The following is a 14,522-nucleotide window of genomic DNA, read 5'->3' as shown; positions in this document are numbered from 1 at the left end:
CCAAGCGAGTTGCTTATCTAGACAACATAAGTGCATTAGGTTTTAACAAGGATGTAATCAAGATTGGATGGTCAAATATAACAGATTAACATCCCACTACTGAACAACACAAAATGATAAACCACTCTTCTGCATAGGGCATGTCTCCATTAACGTTTCACTAAGGTTGTAACGTTTTGAGACATATGTAACGACTGAATAAAAAAATAAATATTAAAACCACATTGTCATTTCCATATTTTTATTGCAAAAATAAATAGATAATTCTAAAAAACTGATTACATTTTATAAAACTCTGCTAAGAAGATTGAGACACAGCACAGGTTTCGGTTGCACCCTCCAAACAATGATATTATGAACATGACAGAATATTATTTAAATAAATGAAACTCTTATTTAGTGGAACACATATAAATGTAGTCTGGCTTCATGTGGGATTTCTTCAAGAATCTGCTGTGCCTTGGAAGAACTCATCAAAGTTCGTGTTACTGGGTTCCTCATTCAATTCCTAGAGAAAAGAGAAGAAAAATTGATCAGTTTAATGTTTACATTTATAATTTGGTTGTAATTTGATCTAAAAGAATGGTACTATACGGTTATCCGGACCACACCTGACCACAACCGCTCTTGGTTGGTCGTAACCCCAGTGACAGGTAGGTTTAGGGGCGGGTTTGGGGTAGGTCATCAGGTGTGGTCCGGATAACCGTATAGTACCAAAAGTACAACTTTAAAAAATGTTTTTATTTTAAATAAACAGGTTATTATAAATGTGTACAGTAGTTGAAAGTAGCCTTATGCGCAAACCTTGGGCTCTTTAAACTCCAGGTCTTCACCATACTGTATGGAGAAATCAATGTGCTGCAGGACAATGTTGATGCCCTCCTCATCAGTGCGATCAAAGGGCAGGAATCGAACCATACTGTAATCATCAATCTAAAGAAAACAGTGCAATTTTGACAATTTACTAAAGAATGTTTGTAAAAGTTTTACCACCAGATAATATCAGTGTGAAGATGCTAAGGCTGAACGATTAATCGAAATAGTGATAGGGCCATGCGATTATCAAACTGCAAATGTGAGACTTCAGTAAAGAGCTTCAACAGATTTGTAATAAGAATCGTTTATAAACCTGTAGCCAACAAAGTATTATTTGTTTATTTCGGGTTTTCTGCAAAAATGAAAAAAAAAAAAAAAATAGAGAAAGAAAAATAAAGAAATTAAGACATAAATATTAAAGTTGCAATTATTGTAATATTATTATTAATAAATACTCAATTTGTGTACAATGAAGTAGTATTATTAAATAGTTTTGGTTAATAAAATTTAATTAATTAATAATAATAATTATTATTATTATCCTCATCATTTGATAGTCATATTTATTTATAATATATATATTCAAATTTTGCAGCCCAAAAAACAAGTACAGCAAATACGGAATTTTTCCTCAAAATTGTTCAGCCCTTGATGAATTCTTAGATGATGTACTTGAATTGCACATATACCAGTATTTATCAATTCCTCGACTCGAGGAAGAATCGTTGTAACTGTAACTTACCAAACCACAAATGGCCTTGGTTAATTTTCTGAATTTCTTGCTTCTCAAAGCAACGGAGTTGTCCTCCATCACGGAGTACATATCCGGGTCTAGATACCTGCAAATAAAACAGAACAACAGAAAACACATTTATGACACTTAAATGTAGGTTTAAAAAGTGATCTCATTTCAAGATCTCTCGAAACATACTTCTCTATTTCCTTCTTAGCCTTTGGATTGAGTAGATCCATTTTAGTCATTATGTTGACTTGTGGAATTTCTAGCAACACCATAGCACTCAAGGCGGCCATAACTCCAGAGATAAACTAGAAAATGAATTACAACAAAAATAAAATTGAGGTTTTTACAATTTCAATCATTTCTTAATCAAAATTACTAAAACAAATCCAGCCCACAGTTGCTGAAACACACTTCCACTCCATAGAAGTGTAACACTGTTTTTTACATTATTTGTCATTGCCGTGTGACAAGCATTACCTTGAAGGTCTCGACCATGAACTGAGAGTCAACCAGGAAGACGCCACACACGCGGAACTCCCACTGCTGTAGCTGCTCCACAAGATGCTTCATAACAGGCAGATGTGTGTACAGCTCGATCTGACCTGCAGTCAAGAGGACACAATGCTCTTTACTGTTCCACGCCAGTCCTCAAACAACACCACACCATCGACCACATCACCTCTTACCAGGGCAATCAAACAGTATATAGTCATCCTCCACATGACCAAGACTCTCTTCCAGCCAGTCAAAGTTGTTGGCGAAGTACTCCATACAGAAGATCAGTCCTCCATTGGGGCCGAATCTCAGGGAGTCATCCTCCATGACGTCATCTACTTGGATCAGTTCTCGAATATCTGCATACAAGTGCAATTGTATAAGAACACACTAGCTGTCTTTAAACACAAACTACTTACAGAAACGACACTATTGAGCACCATAGAGTTCTTTCTCTGCCTAGAAACGCAAAAAACAAGCTTTTGAATGTAGACCTATATGCAGTTTTTTTCTCTAGGATGGTGTATTGAAGTTAACATAAATGCTAAAACAAGGGCAGTTGCAACACTAGTTATAAAATACAAATTGGGTAACACTTTCTCAGTTGGTAATACATGAACTAACAATGAGCAATGCATTTGTTAAAGTAATTATATATCTTTGTTAATATTAGTTAATAAAAATACAGTCGTTTATTGTTTGTTCGTGTTAGCTCACAGTGAATTACCTAACGTTAACAAATACAGATTGATGTTGACAAAATTTGATTTTTATAATGTATTAGTAAATGTTGAAATTCACATGAACTAAGATTAATAAATGCCGTAGAAGTATTGTTCATTCTTAGTTCTTGTTAACTGAAGTAGTTAACTAATAAAACCTAAAGTGTTTCCACAAATTGTATGTATTTTTACAATTTTAATAATGTGTTAATCAAATCACTGTATAAAAATGACTATTTTTTACAGTATTTGCGTTTTTTGTTGTCATTTGCACCACTAATTCTGAAATACATTTGTATTTCATGTTCGATTGATGCTTGTAGGTAAAATTGTTCTTTATCTAGATGTTTTCTTTTGAATGTTTACAATATGCAATGAATATTACATCACTCGAATATCTATTTTAAGACTGTTTGGGACTATTCAATTTATTTTAGCAAAAAGGAGTTAACTCATTTAACTTTAAATAATTATAATGCAGTAAATTAAAATAATCAATGAAATGAAAATTCATCCTATCTGTTTAATAAATGAATGTTAATCGATCTTACTGTGAACGCCTCCATGTAATGTCATATAATATAATGTACTTTTATTGTGGTATTTATTATTTGTGAGTAATAGCTTCCTTATTATTTGATTATTAAATATATATTTATTTACTTTTTTTGGATTTACTGTGGGTGTGTTAAACAATGATATTGCCTGTTTGTTTAAAAGGCATTATCATTAAAGGTTTTAACACTTTTAAGTTGTTTTACTAAAAGTGAACAATGTAATAATACTGTCTGCACATTACTGTCTACCAGTAAAAAGCTTGAAAACATTTGACAGAATTTGTTTCTCATGAACCGTAAAACCTTTTTGATATGAACAAATGTTCAAAATAAAAACAAAAACGATCTGTGAGTAAGTGATGTGTAAGTTATCTATGTACCGGTTCCTCACCTGCCATGACAGGATACTCAAAATGTTCTGCAGCTGGATCCAGATTCACCACCTGTACAGATCGGTTGAGGGCCTGGCAATGCTCTATCATTGTGGCACAGTAAGTACTCTGAAAAAAATGAAAAAATAACTCTGATTTATTATTGTTATAAGCAACAATATAGGCCTACACTGGTTCATGCATTGTAATTATAATCACGCGCAATGCAGACCAGTCTAGTGTTTAGGATTTCACTTCAGAACAGATATACACACAATAAAACAACAAAATCATAATTATTTGTAATAATATAGTATGTTAGCCCAACTAGTCATACTGCTGCTTAATTACCTTTCCACTTCCGGCAGGACCCATCACTAGTTGCGCGTATCGAGGCATTGTTAATTATCCGGCTCCAAAAGCACGAGATGTTATGTCGTTTTCTCTTAACGCACAGAAAAACGTTATTTATCTCCGCGGTGTGTTCCACTTACAATTCCTACAGTTGCCATGCTGTTTTTTCGTCACCTAGTACGGAAGCCCGCTAGAGTCAAAACACTGGAAACGCACACACGCGCATTGCCGGATGGGATTTCAGGTCGTCTTCTATCACTTGTATATTCCACAGATCTCACAGTTCAGGTAACACTCCGGCATGAAAAAGCACGTGAAATTCCTTGAAAACAACACCGATAAAAGCCGTCTGAGGTCGTTTTTGCCTTTAAGGTAAGCCAGAGAATATCATAACATAGATATGAAAATTACTTTAAGTTTATTGCGTTTTTGTCACATACACATTATATCTACTGTTTCCTATATACTGTTTTGACAGGCCATCTGGTCTCAACCATGTGCAAACTGGTAAGTTTGTTCCATAAATAATTATTAATTGGCCAGATTAGCAATTAATGGCTAATTCATGTTAATTGGGACACTTTTCCTAGTCATCTCAAAAGCAGTGTGTCCCAGTTAAAAGTTACAATCATAATAATGTCAGATAATTTTCTGTTTACAACTGTTTTATCGTCCTGTATAAGAACGTGTTGCTTTAATTTTGTATAATTTACAGAACTTTAGTGCATTATTTTTCATGTTGTACTATCCTAAAATAGTTCCTGAATCACATCACTTCATTTTTACAGCACCTCTTTTGCTGCATACATCTGTAAATGCAGTATACATCTGCAATAGAATGTGTAGTAAATTTGAACTTAAAACACAACCATTTTATCTCCCCAGCAGCCGGACAGGTTTTTTTCCATACGGCTACAGAGTAGCAAACTTAATCTGTTTAAATTACAGAAACGTTACACCTGTATAATTTGGACAGGGTAACCAAGAGTAACCAGAGTCTCTGACCCAATTGAGTAAAAAAAAAAAAAAAAAAAAAAATCCTGAAGACAAACAGCTGTCATATGTGTAGTAAACCATGATCTTGGAGTTATTACTTTAATAACTTTGTGAATTGTAACTAAATATTTATTTAAAGTACTTAAATTCTCTTCTTATCCAGGAAAAACAAACTCAGTATTTGGACATAAAATACAACCTGCAACTGTACAAGAGCCAGAACAAGACCGGGACATTAAAACTATTCATATCCCTAAGACCATGACTGCTGCTCCATTTTTACAGGTATTTCATGAAAATGTATATCTTGTGCGTCAATTTAAAAAAAAAGTTCCTCTGAGGTCCGTAGAGGACAAAAATGTAAAAAACCTGTCATAAATATTTAAAGACCCATGGCAGATTACTGTTAAAGTGAATAAAAAAAATACATTAAAAAAAGTAAAACAAAAAGTTATAGAGGTTTAAATTTATGAAAATTATGTATGAACAATTTTTATAGCCTATAAAATATATATTTTAGAAAACTATAAAACTGTTAGAAAATCAAAGCCATACATATAAGTTTTAGATTGCCAGCAGAATGAAAGGCTTTGAACTAAGACTGCATCATTTTATATTCAAATGGCCCGATTAATAATTGCAGTTTTAATGGGTTTCAATGGGGACAATGTTGGAGTACCTTTTATATGTCTGCAGAAAACGCAATTAAAAAAACTTCCTTAAGGTCAGATTTACAATGATTTGGATGACAATATCTGATTCAGCAGCCATAAGAACCTTCTGCCATGTGACTCGAAATTCACATTTAAATAAACACTGGTTTTCAGCATCCAGGCCTGACACCAGGACAGAAGCGTTTTCTGTGCAGTATCGCAGAGGCCTACAGCAAAGAGCACATGCGGAAGCTAATACGTCAACATTATATGAACGTATTACACCGGTGTATCCAGACAGGTGAACCATCACATCATATAATATGAGCATGGGACTTATGTCTGTATTAGCAAGAACTTTTAATACAATTAAATATTTGACATATTACAACTTCTTATTTTCCATATTTAGTGCCGGATGCACATCATGTGAATGTAAATGTGGAGCTGCAGATGTCAACATACACCCCAGAAGTAGAACACATGGCAAACTCTCAGAGTACATCTATAAACAAGAAAAAAAAAAGTGGAAAGAGATCTTCGACTTCAGGGAAAGTCAAGAAAACAACTTTACCTAAAATCGTCAATCATCAAAGGTAAGTATGTGATGCCACCTGTAAACTTTTGAGAGGCTTAGCTGTAAACTTAAAATTTAACTACTACACACAGAGTGTCTTCTGGATTTGCAAAATCGAATATGGGACAGCCAAGAAAAAGGAGGGCTACCATTGCAAAGCATGCTTCTTCACGGGGTAGGTTTGGATCCTTTGAACACTTTAGGTTCCAGTTTTTAACATCATTCAAAATGGAGTTAATGGACCTAACATTTCCAGGATCACGGCCATGGGAAGGTGACTTCGAATGGGAGGCGACTGAAACAGATTCTTATCTTGCTGGACAGATGAGTGGTCTGTCTTTTAATGAATCGGAAGAAGATGAAGAGGACTTTATATTTCTTACCTAACGCATCAATCTAGGTTTTCGTCATTTATGAAAAATATCTAACAAAATTATTCTTAAAACATATCCTAGACATAAACAATCCAGATGTCCAAGACATTTCAAAATATTTTAATAATAATGTCCCAAATGTGTTCTGTTTTCATAAAAAAGTACTTACACTGCTCATGTGATGTGGGGTTTTATTTTATGAAAGATGACTTAACATAGGCCTTGAAAAATTAATAGGGGACATAACATATTTATAAGACTAATTCACACTAAAATTATGCAAATAATGCAGCATTATTGCATTTTCAACAACCATTTGCTGAAACCACAAATTGATGACATTCTGGTGACATATAAACAGTATTATATATTACATTGAAATATAGTGTAATGTTATGATACAGCATTTGTACGATGGTGACGTTCAGGTGAGAGGGAATGACAAGATTAGCATCCTGAAAGAAGGCATCTGACAGCATCGTCGTTCTTTACGACTTTTTGTATTCGATTCTCTCGACCTTGACGTCGTCTCCAATGAGCTGATAGACATACGTAACCACTGTGGATGCTTGAATGTCCATCAAAACAAATGATGGTGTGATGTTGCTGTAAAGAGACAATTCAATCACAAATCATCCACGTAACATTGCGTATAACGTTTCATTAGACATGATCTGAAGAAGATAAAAGTAAATGTTATACCTTTCCAGTGCACTATAGGCCCCTGTGGCAGATCCAGGGTTTATGTAAAATTTGTTCTCATTCTCAAAAGCCTCAAATTTGTGTGTGTGGCCAGATATGAGAATATCCACATCCAGTTGCCTTTGAAGGAGCGCCAAGCTCGCCATGTCACCCCATGGGATCACTTGGTGTCCGTGGATCAGACCGATTTTAAACTGCCCCACCGTCACCACCTTCTGCTCCGGGTAATTCAAGTTCTGTCATTTAGAAACAAGAAATGTGGATGCTTAAAAAGTGCATAAACAACTTGGAAAAACAGAAATAGGTAATAAAAGTCAACCTCATCAAAGTCTCCTCTGACAATGTGCACGTCTCCAGCGAGTGTTTTCAGGTAATCGTAGCTCTCCTTTGTACAGAGGTTTCCTGTGCAGAGGATGTGCTGAATCTTGCCAGGCACCAGCAACTTTTTGAATTTGGGAGGCAGGGTGTTGCATCGGTGGGGAATGTGCAGATCACCTAACACAAGCACCAGCTAATGGCAAAAGACATCTCGTTAGCGTCCTTCAAGCGTTAGTTGTTGGACACTCAAGAGTGAAGGAAAAGTGGGGTCGCAAGCAATGCATTGCTGTCTGAATAAAATCTTAATTAAATTTTTTTAGAAAGAATGTTTTGCCTTTGGAAGAATTAGCATTATGTAATAATTTAAAATGAGAGCAAATTTTCTTCAGACAACAATCAAGTCAAAGCTGAGCAAGAGAGCGGCTTCTAAGACTGTTAGCTTTGTTGAACCTAAAACAGGCTGAGATTAAACCGTTCACATACAAGCCTAAATAAAAAAGTTACTTCACAAAACTTTGAAATAGAATACTGACATCCTACACTGTGGCTGCATCCAAATGGCATATTTCCAAAGGTGAAAAACAGTGTGTGAAAATGTCAGAATTCAAAGCATTAATTAAACAGCAGGTGAAAAGTTCCTGGACGACTTTTAACTTCCAGCAAGGCTCTGAAATGGGCATCCAATGGACACTTTACTATCCCATGAGGCTACGGGAGAGGATTTGTGAATGGCAGGGAAGTGATGCAACTGACACTGGTAGGTCACATGACCATAAAAATCATACTACACGCATTCATACCATATAGAACATACTTTTAATTCAAGTACTTACTCAAAATAAGTACCTACTCAAGAGAGTATGCGATTTTGGATGCAGCCTTACTATTTCTGCATGTAGGCCTAGCTTTATGATGTGTAGAATGCAAACATTCCCTATACCGTATGCAATCTTTCATTATTTGATCGAATGTTAAGACATCTAAACACAAAACTTTATGATTATAATGCAAACTAATGTTTTTATTTCTAATATGATAACTAAATAAAACACTGAATACATTTGAAGAGAATAAATGACACATACAGCAATAGCATATTTCTAATTGAAATGTTCATAGCTGCATACCGTTTCATGTGCTTGAAATAAAAAATAGGCAGTATTCAGAATATACTGTGCTGTACGCAGTACTCAAGTATCCCATTCCACACATAACTCATTACTACTCCCATGAGACTGATACTCTAATTAGCCTGTGTTTTAAATATGCATCATAAAATATGCAAACCACAAAACGTGTTGCTGTAATGCTTAGAAACAGGATGATATATGTTCAACATGCCTAGATTGATAAGTATTCTGCTATTTTCAATCATTCTGCAAGCTGATAATTAGATTACTAGCTATTTTGTGGTCACAGACAACTTCATTTCAATTGCAAGCTTTCTAGAAAAAAAGAACATCATAAACCCAGAGCAGTCTAAACAGAAATAAGACTGAAGGTGAGAGGAATGGTGACAGATCCAGCAGCAGCACTACTCTAAAATTCAGAAAACCAGGAGCACGAGAGGTCTGGAGATGCACTTACTCTGTGACCAGCCTGAATACGATGCAGATGTCAGGAAGGGGAACAGTGGGTGAGGAAGGGTTTGAGGAAGAGGATGCATGATCATGACAAAAAACAACATACAAAAGATTAAAGGTGATGTGAGACAGAAGGAAAACTGAAACTAAGTGGATAAATAATAAAAAGTCAACATAAATTAGATTGAATGTTAGCTGATTGTGGTTGATGATTGGAGGACACTAGCAGAAGTGTTAGTGTGTTAGTGTGAAAATTTGTATAAAAGCTGCTCACGCTTCCCATAAGAACACAGATACATTGAAAGAATTTCAATGACAACGGTTCGATTTGAAAGCACTAACTTCTGTAAAACTGCTTTGGAACGATATTTACTGCTGCGCAAATACATTTTTAAAATGTTTCTCTTCAGTTTTATAACTTACGTCTACAAAAATACAATGTAAGCTGAAAACAAAGTAAACGTTTTTTTTTTTTTTTAAATGCATTGACTTTAATTTTGTAAACAACATGTCAACCTCATAATATATAAGATACTAGAAGAACAGTTTTATGTTAGCCACTGTAGGCTAGCATTCTGTTACTGCACTCAGCATTCAGCATTAACACACTATACTAAGTATTGCTACAATGAAACGCATAATTAGTTTATATAGCGAAGAATATACTTCAAGTGTCAGTGATTTCATCTATTTAAAAGAGACTGACTACATTCTGACTCGATACTGTTGGGTTGAATCACTCAAGCAGCGCTAGCTCGCTGCTGTCATGTGACCCTTCAGCGCTAAAATACCAGCTTTTTGGGAAAACAGCCTAAATATATACTCGGACGTATGGTTTTAAAAGGAAACCAAAGAGTACGAGTATCTTCTGATAAAGAAATCTACTCTGGTAAATAAACACGTACCATTTTGTCCAGCTGCGTGTTTGAAACAGAGCTCAGGAAGCTGATGTTGACTGGTAAGGCCAGAAACTCAATGTTGCCAGATCGCGCAAGAGAAATAAGCAAATGGTAAAAACGCCTAAATTCGCTTATAAAACTCGCACCTGGCAACATACTTCAACAAGGCGAAAGCACCACAGCGCCATCTGGCGCATATATTTACCTCAAGATGTTCAGAAGTTATTTATATGCTTTTTTTATTGAGTTTAAAACTGCCATGACTCACCTAACTTCTACAAAAGTAGAAGTTCTGAAGAATATTGATGCTTGTCCTGAACATCATGAAAGTGGGTGGGCTTTCAAGTTCCGATAAAAAAAGCATTATAGCATGAAAGCATCATAAAAGTAGTCAAAGTCTTCCGAAGCCACATAGCTAATCCTTTATGTAAGGAACAGAGTGATTTTTTATGTTGTCATTCACTTGCCTTTTAAAATATAGCTTAACAGCCATGGTCTCTCCATTCACTTTACAGTTTGGGCATTCTGCCATATCCTCTAACTCTTTTTGTGTTCCAAAGAAGAAAGCGAATTAAAAGACAAGGGTAAGGAAATTGTGAACGTTTATTTTTGAGTGAACACTGTCCTTTTTAGACTTTGAACTATAGTGATTTGTTTTTACAACCCTATTTCCAGAAAAGTTAAATAAGTCATAAATTGTGATAATATTCACAATATGGGATTTCTTAATTCTCTTGAACCTTTCTTTTTTAACTGACAAAGAAAAGTTTTCCAATGTTTTCACTGAACAACATAATTGTATTTTGTAAATATAAACAAATTTTGATATTGATGGCAGCAACACACTACAAAAAAGTAGGGACAGAGGCAAAACAAAAAGTGGAAAGATTATTCAAGTTAGATTACGGTATCTAACTCTTTTGAAACAGTCCACAATGAGCAGGTGAATTGGCAATAGGGTATTGTGATTGAGTGTAAAAGAGCTTCTCAGTCTTTGTAAGCAAAGATGGGTCATGGCTCATCACTTTGTGCCAAATATCATGAGAGAATTGTCAAACAATTCAATAATCACGTCTCAATGCAAGATTGCAAATAATTTATGTCTTTCACCATCTTCTATACATAATATTGTGAAAAGATTCAGGGAATCCAGAGAAGTCTCAGTCTGTGTAGGGCAAGGCAGGAGACCTCTGTTGAATGTGCGTGACCTTTGAGCCCTCAGATGGCATTGCATGAGAAACCATCATGTTGCTCTGTTAAATAAAGCCACATGAGCTCGGGAGAACTTTGGAAAAAACGTTTTGTCTGATGCTGCATCAGGAAATGCCACCTGAATCACTGTTACGCAAGGAGAAAGCTATAACAGTTCTAAGCAGAGATGCTGTCGAGTTCTCTGGGCCCGAGCTCATCTCAGATGGTCTATAAGACAGTAGAAATGTGTGCTGTGGTCAAGATGAGTCCATGTTTCAGCTTGTTTTTGGGAAAAACAGACATCGAGTTCTCAGTCCCAAAGACAAAAGGGACCATGAAGATTTTCATCAGCGACAGGTGCAAAAGCAATCTGTCCTGGTATTGGGGTGCATCAGTGCAAGCGGTATGGGTGACTTGCATTTGTGTGAAGGTACCACTGACATGGAGGCATATTTGGATTATACGGAGACATAAACTGTCATCAAGATGACATCATTCCTAGGAAGCAAGACAATGCCAGGTCTCATTCTGCTCATGCTGAAACTGAGTGGCTTCTAGACACTCTGCACAATACAAGAGATGTGCCTGTCTGCAGTCCATATCTGTCTCTTATTGAAAATGCATGACAATTTAATGAAAAGGAGAATCAGACAGTGACGACCGCAGACTGTTGAGCAGATGTCTTGTATCAGACAAGATTGGGCAAATATTCCACTTGCAACACCTCAACAATTAGTATCCTCTATTTCCTAGTATTCCCAAATGATTAAAAAGTGTAATTAAAAGGAAAGGTCATGTGACACAGAGGTAAACATGCCTAACTTTTTTGGAGTGTGTAACAGCCATCAAAATCAAAACTTGTTTATATTTACAAAATAAAATTAAGTTGGTCAGTGAAAACATTGGAAATATTTTCTTTGTACATTTGCCAGTTAAATAAAGGTTCAAGAGAATGAACAAATCACAGATTCTTGATTTTATTGCATTTTACAAAATGTCCCAAATTCTGGAAATGGGGGTTGTATAATAACCATTACTGTGCATGTGATTTTTGGAAATATTACAAAAATCTTACATATTGTACCTTTAACTAGGGGGTAATTTTGGTAAAAGCATGTGGTTTTGTATTTTGCCACTAGGTGTCAGTGCAACATAAGAAAAAAGGGACTGAGCGAAAACCAGTGACTGAACCTTTCAAAATTTGTGTTAAAGGGGACCTATAAGAGAATGTAACTCTAAGGTGTCCCCAGAATGTTAATATGACATTTCAACTCAAAATACCACACAGATAATTTATTATACCATCTTTTTATTATATACCATCACCATTTTTGAGTAGATGGAAAAACATACTTGCTGCATCCTAAATCCCATACTTCCTTACTAGGCGAAAAACAGTATGTGACAAAAGAAGTATGTCCGAATTCACTGAGTAGGCAAGAAGTACCTGGATGTCCTACTTCTTCGTGCGAGATTCTGAAGTGTGCATATGATGGACACTTTACTATCTCATGAGACGGGAGAGGACTTATGAATGGCAGTGAAGCGATGTACTTGCTGGTAGGTCACATGATAATGACAACATGGTGAATGTAGTACTTCCAAATTACATTCATACTACACACATTCATACTAGATGTGTGATGATACTGCATGTGTATTTTAGATCTGTGTATTAAAGTTAAAGCAGTGTAATATATAGTACCTACTGCTATATATGCTGATAATATGAATCAAACGACAAAAGAAAAACAGAAAATCACTTGATTGAATAACTTTAGTATAGCTTTAATAAGAATATATTTCTTAACTGCTGCTGTTAAATGCTCTGTTGAGGAGATAAACCAACGCATTCTCATCCTAGGGCGTCATACTGACGCTTTTGACATTTCGTCTACATCGAACGCACATGGCACCCTTTAGCTTCAATACGACACGCACAGAGCTTTGTTTGGTTATGGGTAGGTTTAGGTCTGGGGTAGGGTTAGGGTTAGACCGCTAGGAGGCGCCTTCTGGCCCATTTCTATCTGCGTCTCATATTGACGCTAAAGGGTGCCATGTGCGTTCGATGTAGACGAAATGTCAAAAGCGTCAGTGTATGACGCTTTGGGATGAGAACGGGCTGGATAAACATGGTGGACTGTGTACAGCTCACTCAGGGCGGGGTCTATGCTAATAGGGTCCTCCAGCAGTCGTGGGCGGGGCCCGTGAAAATGTGATGTCACATTGCATAGAATATGTAAATGCTTGTTCTGAGACACTGCTTATGATTTAAGGGTATTAAAAAAGGAGTGGGTGGATTTTTACCATTATTGGGTGGTTGTGTACACATTGCCAACACACTTTTATGTTTGAACACCATGTAAAAGTGAATTTTGCATATAGGTCCCCTTTAATATGTCTATTCATAGGATTTGCTTTTGCAAAAATTCACTTATATACTTCACTGCTGCCTTTGATATTTCATGGTTAGTTTTGGCTCTTTTATTTATCCATAGGATATGTTATGCCACATATAAGTTATAGGGTATCAAAAGAATAATCATTCATACAACAGGCTTATATGAATAGCTACAATGAAAAAGTTTTATGAGGCAGAAATTTAAATCATACACAAACTCCCTGACCTGAACAAACCCTTCTCAGTTTGGTGGGCACGAAATATCCCGGTGGAGACGCATGAATGTCTTTTCCTGATTAGAGATGAGGGGGGTGATCCAGAACATGAAGTTTTTTGGCAAGAAGACCCAGAACCTTATCCTTGTGCGTTTGATTGTTAGGCTGTGGGATGAGTGCCTGTGTCGCATGTTGTCAGGAATAACACAATGCTTTATTGCGGGTAACAAAAGGTGGGCTGTCGACGGTTTGGGTTTCTCTCACTTTAACTTTCGAACACCCTGGCTTTCTAAACATGTTATACCTTTGCAATGGTGGAAATTGCATCATATGAAGCTAGGTTCAAGTAGAGTAAACGCTGTTATAGAGGATAACTCTTGGGATAAGTTTTAATAAGTTTTCAGAATGAATCAGCAGCAATTTCGTGTTTTATCTTTTACTTCTTTTGTATTTTCCCTTTTCTCTCACTCCCTCATTATGCATTATCATGTATTAGAAGAAGAAGCAGCAAATTTCTTATGTTTATATGATATCCAGAACAGTATGAAGTAAAAAA

The 14,522-nt window shown here is 35.9% G+C and overlaps 3 protein-coding genes across 3 annotated transcripts; 1 reads left to right on the top strand and 2 right to left on the bottom strand.

Annotated features, from left to right (window-relative positions):
- Window positions 1-217: 217 nt before the first annotated feature.
- Window positions 218-4,558, bottom strand: gpn3 (GPN-loop GTPase 3). Its single transcript, XM_081391101.1, has 8 exons — window positions 4,055-4,558; window positions 3,724-3,832; window positions 2,245-2,412; window positions 2,036-2,160; window positions 1,748-1,863; window positions 1,559-1,655; window positions 805-933; window positions 218-508 (listed from the first exon to the last, which is right to left on the bottom strand). Exons 1-8 carry the CDS (start codon window positions 4,100-4,102, stop codon window positions 443-445), a joined length of 858 nt encoding a protein of 285 aa, XP_081247227.1. The 5' UTR covers window positions 4,103-4,558; the 3' UTR covers window positions 218-442.
- On the top strand, window positions 3,691-6,832 carry fam216a (family with sequence similarity 216 member A). Its single transcript, XM_081391102.1, has 8 exons — window positions 3,691-3,823; window positions 4,332-4,429; window positions 4,536-4,564; window positions 5,217-5,338; window positions 5,881-6,007; window positions 6,119-6,302; window positions 6,376-6,458; window positions 6,540-6,832. Exons 2-8 carry the CDS (start codon window positions 4,359-4,361, stop codon window positions 6,668-6,670), a joined length of 747 nt encoding a protein of 248 aa, XP_081247228.1. The 5' UTR covers window positions 3,691-3,823; window positions 4,332-4,358; the 3' UTR covers window positions 6,671-6,832.
- Window positions 6,762-10,286, bottom strand: vps29 (VPS29 retromer complex component). The gene is made up of 4 exons (XM_081391103.1): window positions 10,166-10,286; window positions 7,679-7,870; window positions 7,360-7,595; window positions 6,762-7,263 (listed from the first exon to the last, which is right to left on the bottom strand). The coding sequence occupies exons 1-4, from the start codon at window positions 10,166-10,168 to the stop codon at window positions 7,146-7,148; spliced, it is 549 nt and encodes a 182-aa protein (XP_081247229.1). The 5' UTR covers window positions 10,169-10,286; the 3' UTR covers window positions 6,762-7,145.
- Between the last annotated feature and the right edge of the window lie 4,236 nt (window positions 10,287-14,522).

This window comes from Scardinius erythrophthalmus (assembly GCF_964197995.2).
Source record: "Scardinius erythrophthalmus genome assembly, chromosome: 17".
Taxonomy (NCBI): Eukaryota; Metazoa; Chordata; class Actinopteri; order Cypriniformes; family Leuciscidae; genus Scardinius; species Scardinius erythrophthalmus.
The sequence above is the reverse complement of the archived record's forward strand: the minus strand, read 5'-3'. Positions and strand labels throughout refer to the sequence as shown.

Excerpts from the sequence above, each read along its gene's own strand:
- vps29 (XM_081391103.1), bottom strand. Across the intron at positions 7,596-7,678 it reads TCAGAGGAGACTTTGATGAG|AACTTGAATTACCCGGAGCA; the intron begins GTTGACTTTTAT and ends TCTAAATGACAG. Across the intron at positions 7,264-7,359 it reads GCCTATAGTGCACTGGAAAG|CAACATCACACCATCATTTG; the intron begins GTATAACATTTA and ends GTCTCTTTACAG.
- gpn3 (XM_081391101.1), bottom strand. The coding sequence starts at position 4,102 with ATGCCTCGATACGCGCAACTAGTGATGGGTCCTGCCGGAAGTGGAAAG. Across the intron at positions 1,864-2,035 it reads TCATGGTCGAGACCTTCAAG|TTTATCTCTGGAGTTATGGC; the intron begins GTAATGCTTGTC and ends TTCATTTTCTAG. Across the intron at positions 509-804 it reads TGGAGTTTAAAGAGCCCAAG|GAATTGAATGAGGAACCCAG; the intron begins GTTTGCGCATAA and ends TCTTTTCTCTAG.
- fam216a (XM_081391102.1), top strand. The coding sequence starts at position 4,359 with ATGAAAAAGCACGTGAAATTCCTTGAAAACAACACCGATAAAAGCCGT. Across the intron at positions 4,565-5,216 it reads TCTCAACCATGTGCAAACTG|GAAAAACAAACTCAGTATTT; the intron begins GTAAGTTTGTTC and ends CTTCTTATCCAG. Across the intron at positions 6,008-6,118 it reads ACACCGGTGTATCCAGACAG|TGCCGGATGCACATCATGTG; the intron begins GTGAACCATCAC and ends TTCCATATTTAG.